This window comes from Somniosus microcephalus, chromosome 12 (genome assembly GCF_052327205.1).
Source record: "Somniosus microcephalus isolate GS21.2 chromosome 12, FLI_Smic_1.0, whole genome shotgun sequence".
Lineage (NCBI taxonomy): Eukaryota > Metazoa > Chordata > Chondrichthyes > Squaliformes > Somniosidae > Somniosus > Somniosus microcephalus.
In genome coordinates this window covers 75,552,098-75,570,842 of record NC_140998.1, presented here as the reverse complement: position 1 = coordinate 75,570,842, position 18,745 = coordinate 75,552,098, and the positions used below count along the sequence as shown (strand labels likewise).

The 18,745-nt window shown below is 42.7% G+C and overlaps 1 protein-coding gene across 4 annotated transcripts in view; it reads left to right on the top strand.

Moving 5' to 3' along the window:
• The window catches only part of nin (ninein (GSK3B interacting protein)), a 138,087-nt gene extending 119,342 nt beyond the window's left edge, over nucleotides 1-18,745 (top strand). The window contains exons 23-29 of one of the 4 annotated variants that reach the window (XM_086003158.1): nucleotides 2,437-2,583; nucleotides 3,319-3,498; nucleotides 5,999-6,139; nucleotides 7,620-7,733; nucleotides 13,364-13,564; nucleotides 17,287-17,400; nucleotides 17,753-18,745. In XM_086003158.1, coding sequence (XP_085859284.1) covers nucleotides 2,437-2,583; nucleotides 3,319-3,498; nucleotides 5,999-6,139; nucleotides 7,620-7,733; nucleotides 13,364-13,564; nucleotides 17,287-17,400; nucleotides 17,753-17,965 — 1,110 coding nt within the window. In that variant the 3' untranslated portion in view covers nucleotides 17,966-18,745. Of the gene's footprint in view, nucleotides 1-2,436; nucleotides 2,584-3,318; nucleotides 3,499-5,998; nucleotides 6,140-7,619; nucleotides 7,734-13,363; nucleotides 13,565-15,655; nucleotides 16,396-17,286; nucleotides 17,401-17,735 lie in introns of those variants that run through there. The other 3 variants (XM_086003160.1, XM_086003159.1, XM_086003161.1) reach the window with 3 other exon arrangements.

The following is an 18,745-nucleotide window of genomic DNA, read 5'->3' as shown; positions in this document are numbered from 1 at the left end:
CCTTCCCCTACCTCGACAACGTCACCATCTGCGGTCACAACCAGCAGGATCACGACTCGAACCTCGAGAGGTTCCTGAAAACCGCACAAAAACTCAACCTCACCTACAACGAGGACAAGTGCGTTTACAACACCATGCGCCTCTGCATACTAGGCAGCGTGGTGGAGAATGGGGAAATCGGACCAGACCCCGACCGATTGCACCCCCTACGGGAGCTGCCCCTGCCCAACACTCCCAAAGCCCTGAAAAGGTGCCTGGGGTTATTTTCTTATTATTCCCAATGGGTCCCCAACTACTCCGACAAAGCCCGCCCCCTCTTGAAAGCATCCTCTTTCCCGCTCTCTGCTGAGGCCCACGCCGCCTTCAAAAGCATTAAGCAGGATATTGAGCGGGCCACGCTACAGGCAGTGGACGAGAACACTCCATTTCAAGTGGAAAGTGATGCCTCTGACTTCGCCTTGGCGGCCACCCTCAACCAGGCGGGGCGGCCCGTAGCTTTCTTCTCGAGGACCCTCCAAGGGCCCGAGATCAGACACTCCTCCGTGGAAAAGGAGGCCCAAGCCATCGTGGAGGCAGTGCGCCACTGGCGCCACTACCTAGCCGGCAAACGCTTCACCCTACTTACCGACCAGCGGTCGGTAGCGTTTATGTTCAATAATAAACAGAGGGGGAAGATTAAAAATGATAAGATTCTTAGGTGGCGGATCGAGCTCTCCACCTTCGAGTACGACATCATTTACCGGCCAGGGGCCCTTAACGAATCCCCTGACGCCCTCTCACAAGGGATGTGTGCCAGCGCCACCGGGGATCGGCTACAGACCCTCCACAACGACCTCTGCCACCCAGGGGTCACGCGGCTGTTCCACTTCATAAAGTCCCGTAACTTACCCTACTCGATTGAGGAAGTTCGGTCCCTGACCAGGAACTGCCGCACTTGCGCTGAGTGCAAGCCTCGGTTCTACCGCCCAGATAGAGCCCACTTAATCAAAGCTACACGGCCCTTTGAGCGGCTCAGCTTAGATTTCAAGGGCCCCCTCCCGTCCGTCGACCGCAATGTTTACTTCCTGAACATTGTGGACGAATACTCCCGGTTCCCATTCGCCTTCCCCTGCCCAGACATGACCAGCGCCACGGTCATTAAATGCCTCAACAGCCTGTTCTGCCTGTTCGGTATGCCGAGCTACATCCATACGGATAGGGGGGCGTCCTTCATGAGTGAAGAGCTACGCCAGTACATGCTGTCCAGGGGGATCGCCACGAGCCGTACCACCAGTTACAACCCCCGGGGTAACGGCCAAGTGGAGCGAGAGAACGGGACAGTATGGAAAGCAGTCACTCTAGCTCTAAGGACCAAGGGCCTCCCTATCTCCCGCTGGCAGGAAGTCCTCTCGGATGTGCTCCATTCGATACGGTCGCTATTGTGTACGGCCACTAATACCACGCCTCATGAACGAATGTTTGTCTTTCCCCGGAAATCCACCTCAGGCGTATCCATGCCGTCATGGCTCTCCACCCCAGGTCCGGTACTCGTGCGAAGGCATGTGAGGGGCCACAAGACGGACCCTCTCGTGGAGCCAGTACACCTACTCCACGCCAACCCCCAATACGCATATGTCCGGCACGCCGACGGAAGGGAGGACACCGTGTCCATAAAAGACGTCGCCCCAGCCGGCATCGACAACAACCACGGCAATAGCGGCAACGACGATCACAGCAACTCTTACCCACCCACTACTCTTTCATCACCCCCGGAAGAACACAAACCAACGGCACCCCCACCAACTACCCCTTCAACAACCCTGGCGGCACCCCCGGCAGAGACCCAGGAGGCTACCGGGGACACCCAGCCGACACCCGCGGCACCGCAACAGCCACGTCGGTCGCAGAGGACTATCAAACCCCCGAACAGACTAAATCTATAGAAGGGGTGAATGTGATGAAATATTTCCATTCATCACTGCCTGTGACTGAGATCGGTTTCAGTGTCATTTCCCTTCCCCCAGACCTCATTGTATTGTGTACTGGAATGTGCCGTATTGTATACTGGAATGTGCTGTGTGTAGGGCTCCGCCCATACCTGGCCCCGTTTGTAAGCTAGCTTCAGTCTAGCCACAGTCTCCAGAAGGACGACATCTCTCTCGCTTACGTGTTTCGTTCTAAGTTAATAAAAGCCTTGTTTTGTTCTGCTACCTTCGAGTCTCGGAATTATTGAGGCACATCAGGACCACCCATGGGAAATTGCACTTAAAGGAATTAGTTTTGTTGTATATTCATAAGAGCAAGATGAAAACTTCAAGTCAAGAAAACAAACGTAACATCAACTGTTAAGAAGCATGCCTTATATCGTTGATGCACAGACTGTGTTTAATTAACTGAATTTAAATTCTCCAGTTTTACAGTTTAAATTTTGTTACAGTGGATGTTTTATATTTTTAGATACAGTGTTTGGAGGAAAGCTTACAAAGTATCAACCTCCAGACAGCAAAATTGAAATCAGACTTCCGTGTAGCTCAACAGGAAAAGGAGGCATTGAAACAGGAAGTGATGTCGTTGCACAAACAGCTACAGACCACCAAAGACAAGGTATAACTCCATTTAAATGCTGGCTGAATTATTTCAGCCCGTAGCAGTTTTAAACCAAGTTTAAGATATATATATATATATATAATGAATGAATAATGTTGTGCGTGCGCGCGCATATGTGTGGTTAACATTAATGCATTGGACATTTTTGAAAAGAACTTCAATCCAAGGCCCACTGTAAATGTACAATGATGGCATTATTCAGTTATTTCTCCCCTGCCATGCCCCCACCACCTTCTCCCCATCCCCTACCTCCACTTCTCAACCCAAGTGCTTTCATGGTGCCAGGCGCCCTCTGATATTCAGCTAAATGTATCTTCTTTGTTACTGAACCTATACAATAAATGCCAGTGGGAGCATCACAGCCAAGCCCAATCCTATCCTCCCCCCAATGTCTACACAAGCTCACATTTCACCAAAGTCACTTCATGAACCCATTCTCCTCTCCACTTCTATTTCATGTTGCCTGATCTGCTGAGTATTTCCAGCATTTTCTGTTTTTATTTCAGATTTCCAGCATCCGCAGTAATTTGCTTTTGTATTAATAGATAATCCAAGGTTGAGGCACCTGAGGCTGCTATCATGTGCATTTCATCAACTGGTTATGGTGAAATATGGAAACAAGGAGGGGAAAGGAAAACAAAATTAGTTGCCCCTGCCTCTTTCAAAACAGTCAAAAAGAAAAGCGTTTCTGATGATTTACATAAGCCTGTGTCTCCTTTCTGTGACTTTCAGAATCAGGTGCTAGAGCTGACTTTGCATTCTGCAGATTTTCAGCACCAGCAGAAAAGGTTCTACCAGGATGACCTGGCTCGGCTGGTGGAAGAGGAACAGAAATTACTGCGGCAGGAAAATGAGAGGGTGCAGAAAGAGGGACAGCACACAAAAGGAGAGCTGCATCAGGCCAGGGAGAAGGTAACTGAGAAAATAACCCAACAGGCTTCTGAACCTTGATTGGCTTCATAGAGAAAATTCTGCTGGCTTTCAAGACGTGCTTCCTTTTGGCAATGCACAACTACGTTGAAGAGGGTTTTGGAGGTATCTGCAGCCCACATCATCCTGCTGCGTTGGGTGAAAGACACTGAAAACAGAAGTACAGCAGATAAGGAGAACTAATAAAGCTGTACACCAAAAATGTTTGATACATACATACATTACTGTACAATCCACCTCACCTTGTACTACTACTGTCAAAGTAGAGCAAGCTGGTTGATTTGGTACATTTATTCCATACCAATTTTCACCACTCGCCTCCTTTCCATCTTTCGGATGAGACGTTAAACCGAGGCCCTGTCTGCTCTCTCAGATGGACGTAAAGATCCCACGGTACTATTTCAAAGAAGAGCATGGGAGTTATCCCCAGTGTCCTGGCCAATATTTATCCCTCAACCAACATTACTAAAACAGATTATCTGGTCATTATCACATTGCTGTTTGTGGGAGCTTGCTGTGCACAAATTGGCTGCCACATTTCCTACAGTATAACAGTGACTACACTTCAAAAAGTACTTCATTGGCTGTAAAGTGCTTTGGGACGTCCGGTGGTCGTGGAAGGAGTTATATAAATGCAAGTCTTTTTTTCCTTCCTGAAAGCACAACTGGTTCCACAGGCACTGGTCACTCTTTGATGCCTTGCACGACCAGCCATCATACAGTTTGAACCTTGTCAGTGAGTGTTGGCAGGCTGCCTGACTGCAGAGGGCTAATGTACGTTGGCGTACTATCCCCTAACACATTGGCCTAGAAATTGGGTATAGCCCCGTTTGGGGCGCCAGCCTCGCTAGGGCGCTAAAAGTAGCACCCCGGAAGCAGTTGCGGCCGCCCGCCGGAAATTCAGTTGGCGCGCCCCAGAGGGAAGCATGGCGCTACTGGAGGCGCATCCCTCTTGGGGCGCTGCAACTGAATATCGCTGCGCGCTGCGGCACGTTGCGCTGCGGTACTGCAGGCCTTCCTCCCCTTCTTAAAGGGGAGGGGCCTTGTGCAGCACGATCTGGGGCCCAGCTGGGCCCCCGAAGATCGCGAGTGCCGGCAAAAGAGCCCAGCACCGAGGAGAAGTGCTGGGCTCTTGGAACGCAGTCGGCACTCCGCGGGGGGCGGTGGGGGGGGGCTTAGGAGGCCGGGGACGGCAGCGCGGAGAGGTGCTGGCAGGCGGCCAGCAACAAAAATGGCCGCCCCGCACCTCTCCTTTAATTAGCGCCTCTACCGTCGCAGGTACGCCACCCTGAACCGGTCGCACATAGCGTCCGGCGTCAAAGCAGGGGACGCATCTAAATATCGCGATCGGGGCGCTGCGCACACCGATGACGTCATCGGTAGCGGCGCAGCGCTAACGGCTAGCGCCGCCATTAGCGTCCCGCTGAATTTAGCGGGAGGCGTGGCCAGTGGCTTCCGCCCCACTTAGCGCCCTCTTAAGGCGCTAACGGGTGGCGCAGCCCACTGAATTTCTAGGCCCTTGAATTTAAAATCCTCCTTTCCATCCTCATCTTCACATTTCTCCATCACCGCACCTCCTCCTACCCTATCATTGCAATCTCGTCCAACCTTCTGTCACCTCCTACACTTTCCGATTCTCCAACTTTGGCCTTTTGTGCAACCACACTCTCTTTGCCTCACCATTGGTGGGAAGGCCTTCAGTAATCCTGGCCTTACTTTCTGAGATTCCCTGCATAAACCCTTCCTCCTTTCCAATTTACTTTCCACCTTTGAAAAACCTTAACTTTTTTTTTCAACCAAGCCTTTGGTCACCTTTCTCGACTCTCCTATCATGGCTCGGCGCTCATTTCTTTATCTCTTTTATCTATTTTAATGCCTCCCCTTCCCCATAGAGTGCCGAGGAGCATTTTCTATGTTGGAGGTCTTGTATATATTCAACATGTTGTTTTATTTTTCAACCCTACGGCTCCAACAGCTGCTTGATTGGAATCAGCTAAGTTAGCAAAAATTGGGAATCGGACCAAGTATGTACCTGGTCTATATGGCTCGCCTATTCAGTGGATAATCTCACTGAGCCATCCTGGAAGCTTCTACTTTGTGTTTTATCCAGTACCTATAATTAAAGATATTATGACAGTCATTTATTAAAAGAGAACTATGAAAAATTTGTTCCTGAATGTGAGCTCTACAGTGCTGTGAACCTAAGGCCATGTTTTGCCACTAGAAGGCTGTTAGCAGTTCATGCAATACCTCACCAATACCAGTTTTTAGCAATGGTTCGAATGCAACAAGAATACCCCCCCACTGCCATCATTTGTTACCAGCATGGGCTTGATGGGCCAAATGGCCTCCTTCTGTGCTGTTACCATTCTATGATCTATGTAAGAACAAATCAGTAACAAATTGGGCCTTGGTTGAAATTTGCATATGGTAAGATTGCATGTTTCTGGATCTGATTGCAATTTTTTTCTCTTTTTCACAGATCAAACACCTGGAATCTGCAATTTTAGCACTCAAACACCAGAAACACTACACCAAGTCTACCATGCTGAAAGCTGCAGAACAGGACAGACTCTGTCTGAAAAGGGAATATGATCAGATTCAGAAAGAGCTTAACAGGAAGGTAGGGTATAAGAATAATGCGAAAATCAAAATCACTCTTTTATGATTAGGTTAGAGTGGAGAACAACAGCTTAGACTTGTATACCATCTTTCATGTAACAAAGTGCTACAAGTCACTTTACAGAGGAGTGGGTGAGCACTGAGCAGGAAAGCGTGACCCAAGAGATAAACTTTGAGAAAACTCTCGAGGGAGGGGACAGCGATGGCAAGGCAAAGAGGATTTCAACATGGAGTGGCAATTAATGGTGGAGTAGGGGGAGGGAAAGACTTACGCTAGACCAGAATTGGAAAAGTGGAGTGGGTGCTGTGACATATTGCTGAAGGGTTTTTCAGAGGTCAGGTGGAATCTTAAGACTAAAACAAGGATTTTGAATTCAGTAATGCTGTAAGACTGGGGAGCCAGTGGAATTTGGTGAGTTACAGGGGTGGTGGGCATTTGGGACTTTGTTCAGGATAGGGTAGAGGCCACAGAGTTTTGGATGAGTTTGAGTTTATGCAATTGTAGATCTGTGTCGGCTATCAAGGAGACCATTGGAGAAATCCGAGCTTGAGGTGCCAGTGGTTCTGATGAGAGTTTTGGTGGCAGTGGTGGTGCAATAGGGTGATGGGCAAGTGATATTCCTGTACTGAAAGTAAGTGTTCTTGGTGATGGACCATGAATGTTAGATGTGAAGCTCGGGGTTGACCAGAACACCAAAGTTGTAAACTGTCGGGAGCGGAGATGAAATCAGCACTTGAGATGCAAAGTTTCTAGCAAATGCAAACATGATAGCTGAACAAAGCTCTGGTTTATCTGAAAATTCCTGTTGGATAAGCAGACAGACAACACAATGATAGTCATGGGTGGTGCCAAAGGAGTAGACTTGTTTGTTATTGGTATACTGACCCCATGTTTATAGATGTATTGTGAAGATCAGCATATTAATATGAAGTATGGGATGGCTAAGGATGGAACCTTGGAGTATACCAAAGGTGACTGTCCTGGGATTGCAACCATTGCAGGAAATGTACAGATTTCATTGGGGACAGGTAGGAATATAAACAACAGGAGGTAATGTCACAATGGACCACAGGAGAGGCAGTGGAGGGACATATAATAATTGATCCTATCAAAGGGTTCAAAGAGGTCCAAAGGAGATGGTGTGTTATCGTTGCAGTTGTATAGGGTGGAAATTATGTGCTTGAGAACTTGAGTGGAAAGGAGCTGAAAGAGTGAGCAAAACCTTGAAGATTATTTGTCTTTTTTAATTATTTCTGCATACAATCTAAAATTAAAGAAAAGATTCATAAAGTGCACTTCAAGAAAGGATAAAAAGGGATCTTCAGTAAAGCAGATGTTGTTACTTAAAATCCAGACACCCCTATGCATTCACAATCAGAAGCCAAGTCAGACTGTTGTCCCAAGATCAAATTATTACTTGTTGAGTTCTATGTAGAATGATGCTTATGCTGCCCTGACACAGGACTAATTCTCCTGACAGATTAATCTGATGGCCTCACTTGAACATGAACTGAAAGTCCTCAATGTGGAGAATGAAACGCTGCGAAAGAAACAGGCCAGCCTGGAGAGCCAGTTAATGGAGACTAGTGACAAGGTATGCTCGATGAAACTGAGAAAAATATATTGAAATGACTTTTCATCCTTTAACTCGGATGTGACTGATTCTAAATAAAACCACCTGAAACCTTGTGCTGATCCTCAGTAGTTTATAATTACATACATAGAAATACACAGAAATTACAACACGGAAACAGGCCACTTGGCCTAACCAGTCCGTGTCAGCATTTACCCTTCATGTAAGAAAATACAGGAAAATTTCTGGTATCCGGCACTGACGGGACCGAGTTGGTGCCATCCCATCAAAACTGCCGTATAAACCAGCGCTAATGTTAAAACATACAGAGCTTTTCAGCTCCGTGTGAATCAACAAACCCTGTTGCTTAGCAACAACTTCAAAACAGTCGGCCGCAGCTTAAAAGTGTCTCTTGAGCTAAGCAACAGCTTCAGCTAGACCTTGCAGAGCCTGACTGGGGAAAAAAAAGCAATGAGAAGTAAAAAAACTTATAGGAAACGGCTCCTGAATTTTGCCGGTAGATAGAGCTTTCCGGACTTTTAACCTCCGGTTAAACGAAAGTTTCCTGTAGTCCTATTCACATTTACCCACCCTGTCCCCATATCCCTTCATCCACCTATCCAATCTAATCTTGAATGTTGACGTAGTTTCTGCCTCAATCACTAACCCTGGAAGTGAATTCCACAGCTTCACAACTCTGTTTGTAAAGAAATTGCTCCTGCCCTCTGCTCTAAATCTCTTCCATTTAAGCTTGTATCTATGACCCCACATTCTAGATCCCTCAACTACTGAAACAGCTGCTTCTGTCTACCCTGTCCCATCTTTTCATGATTTAAATTTTTTTTGTCATATTGCCCCATAATCTGTTTTTTCTAATGAAAAAAGGCCTAATTTTCAAGTCCTCCTTCATATTTGTATTTTTTTCATACTAGATAGCATCCTAGTGAACCTCTGTTGTACCCTCTCTAAAGCCTCAATATCCTTCCTATAGCGTGGAGCCCAGTACTACAGTACTCTAACTAAGGTCTTATTAAGGTTTCATATAGGCTCATCATTACCTCTTGGCGCTTATATTATATACCTCTCCACATTCATTTGTTTGATTAAACTTTTCTAAAGCCCCATGGGATGTTTTTCTACATTAAAGTTGCTATAAAGTTGTTGTTGATGAGTGGGACTAAAGGAAAACTGGGCCCCAAAAATTTGGCAGTGGGACCAATGCCAGCACAGATTGGGCACAGGCTGCCTCATTGCTAAATTGTTATTCTTTGCACCCATTTTACACCCGAATACCAGCAGATACCAATTTCTACCTCAAAGTATCATAAGAACATAAGAACATAAGAAATAGGAGCAGGAGTAGGCCAATCGGCCCCTCGAGCCTGCTCCACCATTCAATAAGATCATGGCTGATCTGATCCTAACCTCAAATCTTCTATCACTCTGCATTCACCCGAACCCATGTGATCTCCCGGGAGAGGCAAAAAACCAGATAAAGACCCAATGGCCAATTTGGGAGAAAAAAATCTGGGAAATTCCTCTCCGACCCATCTAGGCGATCGAAATTCTTCCAGGAGATCACTCTGTCCCTATATTTTCTACAGTACTTACCTTCTGTAAAGGCGATCTCCACCCCAGCCAGGAACAGGAATAAAACCATCTCCTGAAATCTAACAGAATTAGAACACAGTAGGAGCAGAACAAGGCTACACGGCCCCTGGGCCCACTCCACTACCCACAGGGCCATGACCATTCCGAACCCAGACTCATGTCCAATTTCCTGCCCGCTCCCCGTAACCCTTAATTCCCTTTACTTCTAGGAAACTATCTATTTCTGTTTTAAATTTATTTAATGATGTAGCTTCCACAGCTTTCTGGGGCAGCAAATTCCACAAACCTACCACCCTCTGAGTGAAGAAGTTTCTCCTCATCTCAGTTTTGAATGAGCAGCCCCTTATTTTAAGATTATGCCCCCTAGTTCTAGTTTCACCCATCATTGGGAACATCCTCACCGCATCCACCCGATCAAGCCCCTTCACAATCTTATATGTTTCAATAAGATCGCCTCTCATTCTTCTGAACTCCAATGAGTAGAGTCCCAACCTACTCAACCTCTCCTCATATGACCACCCCCTCATCCCCGGGATTAACCGAGTGAACCTTCTTTGTACTGACTCGAGAGCAAGTATGTCTTTTCTTAAGTATGGACACCAAAACTGTATGCAGTATTCCAGGTGCGGCCTCACCAATACCTTGTACAACTGCAGTAATACCTCCCTGTTTTTATATTCCAACCCCCTAGCAATAAAAGCCAACATTCCATTGGCCTTCTTAATCACTTGCTGCACCTGCATACTAACTTTTTGAGTTTCGTGCACCAGGACCCCCAGATCCCTTTGTACTACAATACTTTCCAGTTTCTTGCCATTAAGATAATAACTTGCTCTATGATTTTTCCTGCCAAAGTGCATAACCTCACACTTTCCAGTATTGTATTCCATCTGCCAAATCTCTGCCCACTTACTTAGCCTGTCTATGTCCATTTGCAGGTTTTTTATGTCCTCCTCACTCACTACTTTCCGTCCCATCTTTGTATCATCTGCAAACTTTGATATGTTACACTCGGTCCCCTCCTCCAAATCGTTAATATAGATTGTAAAGAGTTGGGGACCCAGCACTGACCCCTGCGGAACACCACTAGTTACTGGTTGCCAATCTGAGAACGAACCATTTATCCCAACTCTCTGCTTTCTGTTAGAGAGCCAATCCTCCACCCACGCCAGAATATTACCCCCAATCCCGTGATTTTTTATCTTGAGCAATAATCTTTTGTGTGGCACCTTGTCAAATGCCTTTTGGAAGTCTAAATACACCACGTCCACTGGTTCCCCTTTATCCACCCTGTATGTTACTTCCTCAAAAAACTCAAGCAAATTTGTTAAACATGACTTCCCCTTCATGAAACCATGCTGAGTTTGCCCTATTAAATTATGTTTATCCAAATGTCCCGTTACTGTCTCCTTAATAATATCGTACTTGTACTTTAATTTTGGTGTACTGTAACTGAAAGGCACTACAGGTTTAAACATTAGAAGTAATTGTACAACAATTACAGAAAGTTGATTCAATTAATATTATGATAGTGTCCTCTTTAGTTAGTCTCACTTAGCTCTCGAGACCAATCACAAATTAATGATACCCCAGAATTTATTGTTTCCAGCTTCATCTTAAATGTTGAAGTATTTTAATTCTAAATTAGAAAGTTTACTCTGCAGAAGTCACCCATGACTATAGTAATGGCAGAGTAAAAAACACCAAAACATTCTCAGAGATGCGAGAATCTTAAGGTATGCTAAGCAATTTAGTTCATTGGTTATATTTATCATTTTGAGTCATTACATTAAAACTAGCAACAAACAAGTCCTTTTATTTTTATGACAACATTTTGACTGTTGTCTGTAGATGTTGCAGGGTTTTAACAGTATTCATGAAATGTTTTAGATAATTCTGTCAATGTTTAATTCAGAGCACAAGTCTAATATTGAGTGAGGTTTTGGCCTGGAGGTCAAAGCTTTTTACTTGCAAATCCATAACAAATGGGTCCATACAGTGTTCACTGAGATATAGGGGGGAAAATTCGGTTGATTTAAGAGGGCGCTAACGGGGCGCAAAGCAACTAGCACCCGGGCGCAACGCCACTTAGGCCTCCCGCGAAATTCAGCAGGAGATTAGCGGCGGCGGTAACCGTTAGCACCCCGTGGCGCTGTGCCGGTGGCGATGACATCATCACTGTGCACAGCACCTCGGCTGCGATCTTCGGTAGCGTCCCCTGGCTTACCGCCGGATGCTATGTCCGACAGGGTCAGGGGGGCCTACCTGCAGTTGGGGCGGCGCAAATTAAAGGGAAGGTGCTGGGCGGCCATTTTTGTTGCTGGCCGCCTGTCAGCACCTGCCCGCTATGCCGTCTCCGGCCTTCTGAGCAGCCCCCCCGCGAAGTGCCAGGCTCTTTTGCCAGCACTCCAATCCCTGGTAGCCCAGCTGGGCCCCAGGTCGCGCTGCACTAGGCCCCTCCCCTTTAATAAGTGGAGGAAGGCCTGCGGTACCGCAGCACGTAGCGCCACGATATTCACTCACAGTGCCCCGAGAGGGAGGCGGGGCGCTTCCAGTAGCGCCCCGCCTCCCTCTTGAGTCGCTACCGGTGAATTTTGGACGCGGGGGTGCTAACTTTTTCGGGGCACTAAAAGTAGTGCCCCGGCGAAGTTAGCACCCCAAAGGGGGCGCGACCCAATTTTTTCCCCATAATATTTGGAGTAAAACTTCTGATAATTGCTGCAAATAAAAGACATACCAACATAAAAGGAGCAAAAAGTACAGTCCTGGATTTTACAGTGTAAGTTTACTGATTGTGCCCTTTGCTGTACAAACAAAATTATATAATTTCTTCATACAAGATTTAATTCATTGTTTTTGTTTTCTTTTATATATTTCCTCCCAATTTCTTCCAGTTTGCTATCCCTTTTGCCTTTCTAACTCTGGCCGTGATCAGCTTACTCAGCACAGACCAGAAATCAATCCTGGAACTTTTCTAGCTTGTGTGCTACTACATTGGCTGTTGTAGATATCCACTGAATAATCATGAAGTAATTTTTAAAAATGTACACATTGTGAAAACCTGGAAGGTGTCTTGTTATGCTGTCAGCTGCTGTCTTTACACATCACTTATATGATCACACGCTACATGGCAGTGGTAACAGGGAAATTGTTCAGGGAAGAAAGTAATTAGTTTTTATTACAATGTTGTTTTATTGAGCGTACAAAGTCACAATTTGGCTTGTAGGGAGTGAGTACTCACTTACAGGAGTCGTCCTTGATATTGAGCACAAGTAGCATTTCTGGTTGAGCCCTAGAAATCGTAACACTGGCCTTCTCCAAAACTCAGAGCACCATTGAATGTGTGCAGGTATATGTGCATAGGAAGTAACATGCACAAATGTTCACTTCAATTTTCAATGGAAACGGAAGTATCTGATTGCAGTGCGAAAACCTTACTGGGACCAATAGCTGGAGGAACCTGAGAAAGGGTTCCCTGTTGTTTACCATGGCCACATTATGAATTTTAGCTAGAAATCAGAGGAAGTGAAAACATGTTCAAGGAAGCAGGAAGCTAGGACTCGTATACAAGAATAGTCTGAAACATGGATGCCAAAAATATCTATAAAGAGAGTTAAAAAAACACACGCAGGTCATATTGAAGCTTCAAAGAAATCACTGAAGAACTTAAAGAGCAATTTCATTTTGAAAATGTTCTTCTAGAAACAAAATACTATACAATTTACTAATGCATCGTATGAATAATCACAAGTTAACACTGGATCAGCTGTTGAAGTATGACTCAAAAATATTGGGCATTGACTTCACTACAAATACAAAATCTTCCATACCAAATAATCTTTAATGTGCAGCCTTTGATTTCTTGCCATTTCTAGGTGTGTTTTAACTTAAGGGTTCAATTGTCTTTTTAAAGTTTGGATTATGATCAAATCTGAATAATATGATGAAGTGATGCTTGAATCAAAGTGGCATTGTGCAGTTAGCCAAAAGAAAATACTTCAGACAAATCATGAATTTGCTTATTGCATTTTTCTACTTAGCTGCTACAGTCAAATTCAAGCCTGACATTTAGCCAGGCACAGAATCTTCGAGAGCTCCAACAACTGCGGGAGCAGGTCTGTACCATGGTGCCTAAAGAACAACTAGCGCAGCTTCAGCAACGGCTGAGCCTTGAGGAAGTTCAATGTCGTCAACTGCAAGAGCAACTGGACAAGAATGCCACTGAAAGCAATACACAGCAGGTAAATATCAAGCAATAATCTAGATCATACTCGCACTTCCTATCACTTCATATGTACATTTAGAAATAATCCAGGCAATCACAAAAAGTCTAATTTGCTGTGGTGATGTAATTGTAGTAAACATTGTTCTTTTCTGATAATTGGCTTAGAAGATTCTAAAGAGACAGTAGTCTTTTTGTTAATTTACAGTGAGAACAATATTAAAATTCTCATTTACTCTGGAAATTTGCGTAGGGATCCTAAATTCTCTTTAGAATTTGTGTTGAATTCTTGAAAGGAAATGATTTAATTTTGGTACCTTGAAATAATGGGATGGGTATGCAATATATTTACTAATGCCTTTTGAGGACTGCATTAGCAATATAGCACTAAACATTTTTATATTCAAACTTTAATGAAATGATTTTTGATTTAATCCTTGCAACACCAAAAAGGTGGTGTACCTAGTTTCCTTTGGTTCCAGCCTATTTACATCAGTAAAAGGAATGCTGTTGATTTAGCCGAGCGGTTGTGTGTGTTTTCTAAATATTTTTGCAGCTCGAGAAAGTTGCAGTGGTGGTAGGCCCAATTTTCTACCGCTTCCATTTGCACAGATTGTAGTATGCACTTGATATACATGATAAGTGGGATTTTGTGCCCCAAAATGATAGCTTTATTGGTGTATTGGAAAAGTTTGCTTCAGTACTGGTGCATAATCAAATCGTGCCTATTGTTCTTAAGTCACTCAATGCTTAAATGTTTTTGACCTTAACAGACAATATAAAAACCACTTCTTGAAACTTATATGGTGGAGCCTCAATTGTCAGGGCTTCTACAATTTGTCATCCTAATTGCATGAGAGGACATGAGCGCTAATTCTCAGCAACATTCACATTTGTTGGTCCTGCTGGCGAGAGCAGCTGGTGTTATTCGCTGATCTGCCAGCTCACTCATGCACCCACCCACAGACCCACAGCCTTTCCTCAGCTACAGAGGTGAGTGCTAAAAGCAGTATTCATTCACCTCTACTGATCCCATTGGCAGCCTTTAAAAGTGCTGCTGAAAAAGCCTAAGCTGGTGAGTGGGAAAATCAGAGCATGCAAAGTTCAGAGCAGTAATCAGCAGTGTAATTTGGTGACTCTTGATTATTCTCCAATTTATTTTATGCACTAAGAAAAGGGGTGTCTTCCATATGGCATGCCACCAATTCCCCACACTGCTGAGCTCTCATCTCAACTATGTTGATGTGAAGAAGTGATGAGTGAGGGCTGCTTCTTGATTGGGAAGGGGAAAATCATAATCATCTCTAAGCTGTGGTCATGTACGTACCACCAGTCAGAACACCATTGACAAGAGACACAAAAGAAGGTCGAACCCTGTTCCTCTTGGTTTGCAATTGGGACATGGCTCAAGGAAACCAGGGGGAAGAAAGAGAAGAAAATAACAGCAGAGGGAAGGTGTCCATAGCTTTCAAAAACCCCAAGCAAAAAATGAGTATGAAGAGAACTAGTTCTATTCTATGTGGGCTGACAGGGTAGGTGAATTCTAAGAACAAAGGATATTCTAGATGAATGCTTGCATCTGACTGCTGTGATGATTAGAATTACATTTGTGAGCTCCTGCAGTGACTCAGCTGATTAAGGCAGTGAATAACTGAGCTGTGCAGATCAGAAAGGTCCCATGTTTGACCTTCAATCTATCTGGTTAAACTACTCTCAGCCAGGGTGGTGGTAAAGTTAGCTTTGGTGCCCTGGTTTAGGGAGACAGAATTAGACAGAATTCCCCCCTCCTGACCCTTGTCCAATGACCCCTGCTGGAAATATGGACAATGTGTGGACATTGGGTATGGAAAAGATTGGGCCCTGGTGTGACTATCTCATTATACGCATCATCTATTCCAACATGTTTTTACCAAAATATAACTATGATGATTTTCTGGTTATCTTGTTCCTTTTGTTGCAGGTGGGTTTACTTTTTACAGGGAAGTGTTTTTTGACTTGCTTTGTTTGTAGTAGTTTTGTAGTGCCGATGTGTAGTTATGAGTAGTGTGGGATATTGAGTCAATTCTTATATAATACAGGGTGAAGTGTACCACTTACATTCTTTCTATAGGCCTTACTACCGGAGCAGCGAGCAGTGCATGCTGATACCTACAGGAGGATTGGGCACTTGTGAAGGCTTTCGTTGTAAACAGCTTTTTATCATAAGTAGACAATGTTCTCAGAATTGAAAGTCTATTTACACTTCCTTGCATTTTGTAGGAAAAAATATGGTGTTATAAATTATTTTTATTTATTAAGTATTTGATGTAGAAATGTGATTTTTAATAAGACCTATTATTGCAAAAGTGCCAAGTGTAACTTATGTCTTATGTGTTGAATTTTATTTATGATAATATTTAACTTTTCTAGTGTTGTAGATATCCAGCACAATTGTTAATTATGTATTTGAGTTTTAAACTTCCACATAAAACAAATTTGTTTTATTTCATGTCTTCCAAAATAAAGTTTCCTATTCTTAATTGCAGCCCAAAATTATGGGCCTTAAGTTATATTTGACAATTTCACTATAACCATCTTGCAACTTGAAGAATGGGTGAAATGTCCTGATTTTTGATTGCCTGTCTGAGAAAATTGATGCACAAATGTTAGCCTCTCGTTTTGTATTTTTTTCCTGTACCTACTCAGTTGATTTTATGCTTATTAGCAAGAATTTTGTTTCTGACACTTTTGCACACGCACTGCCTAAATGAAAAAAGACTTTTTCTATATAGTCATTTACAGTTTCCTGATTGACATGGATTCCTCCTTTTTGTTACATTTTTATTTTGACAATAAATCTGTGATTTTTAATTTGCGTGTGTGTGTGTGTGGTTTTTATATGATTGAATATCACTTTTTAAATGGTACAAAATATGAATTCTTAATGCAATGCAAGCAACTGACAATATTATGTTGTACGCAATTTGTCTTAAAGAGTTTAAAATTCCCCATGTCAAAATTGTCTTTGTCTCAACCGTAATAGACAGTTAACCACAGTAAATCAATTTCTGCTGCTGTGGTGATGCTACGTACCTGCATCATTATCCTCCTTACTGAATTAGAACAGTTTTAATGTGTTGATTCTTTTTTTTCATTGCTTTCATAAATCTTTATTATTTACACCTTAATTCTTTTGAACCCAGAACTTGCTTTCAGATGAATGTTTGAGCAATTCTAAAATGTTGTTGACCTGACTGGCAGACCTCCCATTTGTAACATGAGCTGACCAACTTTCCTCTTACTCCAAATATTACTAGTTCAATAATATCTTTGAGAGTTTTTCAGAAAAGTACACAGTCACTGTAGGCATATTGTTTTCTCTGTATTGTCTTGTTCTGGTGAGAGTTAAACCATTTTTTAAAATAATTGTTGTCTGATGAGAACTAACATTTTAAAGAGCTGTCTACTGAAAATCAGTAGGGTCCTTACTAATTTATATATCTAAAATGATATAAACCAGTTGTAGACTTTTGTTTTATCGATGAAATTCTACTTGATGAAATTCTACTTGATTAAATATTGTATCAAGTAGCTTTAGAACAATTTTTTCCACTCAAACGTTACCTATATTTGTGAGGATTTTGTCAAGTAATAGAATGATGCATTCAGGTTTCTTTTTTTAACAAACGGAAGTAAATCCATGGTTATCATTTTTGTCTAATTTTTTGACCGTAACCAATGTATTTAATATTTTTCTTCTAGGAGGCATATGAACAACTGCTAAAAAAGATGGAAGAAAGGATGCAAGATGTTGAAAATAAGTTAAGGAATATAAAGTTACTTCTTCAGGACAAAGTCGTCCAACTGAAAGAACAAGTAAGTTGCGCTTGATAATTAGGTCTATTGCTGTAATGAATGGTTGGATTGCTCATTTTTTCCAATTGCTGCTAAAAAAAAAGACAAAGTTGTATTAGATCTCTGCTCTATAAAAGAAAAAGAATGCATTATCCTTTTATTTGGACTTTTTTTTTTTAAAAGGAAGGAGCGTGTAGAGTGGGGAAATAATCAAATTATTCTAAAGTAGTCCAGATAACCGGTTTAATCAAATCAAGCAGAATGTCATAGATGAAACAAGAAAACTTTACTGATTTTCAATGCATGTCTCTTTAAAACAAACAACAAAGACAATGGAATGATTTTTATAACTACAGTTACTGTTGATTCCCAGTTGTTGAAGAGCGTTAAAGCAGATGAGGTAGTCAAGGACTTGTATGTTGAAAACGCTCAACTCCTCAAGGCCCTCGAAATGTCTGAAGAGCGACAGAAGACAACAGAGAAGAAAAACTACCTGCTTGAAGAAAGCATTGCAGGCCTTAATAAAATTCTCAAGGACCTATCAGCACCATCATTGTCTGCGGCCTCAACTCGTTATTCATCCTAATGCATTCTATAAATAAAATAACAAGAGATGCAGTGCAAAGAAGGACAACGCTTGAAACACTAATGCACTTTATAGATTGAATATTTATTTTAGCAAGTGCTTACTTTTTCCTGGACCCCAATATTTTGTGGATTACAGAAAGGAAAATAGAAAAAGCACTGAACACTTAAGTACATAATACTGCCCTAAAATTACTGTTGGCTTGAAAAGGTTGGTGTACTTCGCTCCTTGTTATTTAATTTCCAAAGGAAATTACACATTGAATAATCGGATGTGAACTGGTAGTTACTTTTAAGAGATCATGGGAATTTAAAAAAATATATAAAACTGCTGTTTATAAATGGGATATTTGGTTTGATTAGTTTTCAAATATTTTAGGCCAAAGAATAGTGTAACTAGGGAAAAAAGCCAATCAAAAGCAGCTGTTGTGCTGCTGTTGCGAAAAAATAAGTGTATCTGTAAATATAGCCAACTTTGGCTTTTGTACTATCCAAAGTGTTAATGTGATAATTTAAATGTAAAGAAAGATTGTGCTCTGTATAACTTGTACAGTTTGTATGCAAGAATATAAATGTGGAACAATGGAAAAAGTTGATGTGTTCTTGGGGGAGAAATGTAAATACTGTTATTTAAGATTATAATATGCAGAACAATCCAATGAAACCTGTGACAGTATTTGCGTTTCACACTTCTGGAAAACCTGTAAACATGCAGAATTTCAAGGAGTATCATGCTGCCTAATATTTAATTTTGTACGAAATAAATATTATTTGTATTGCA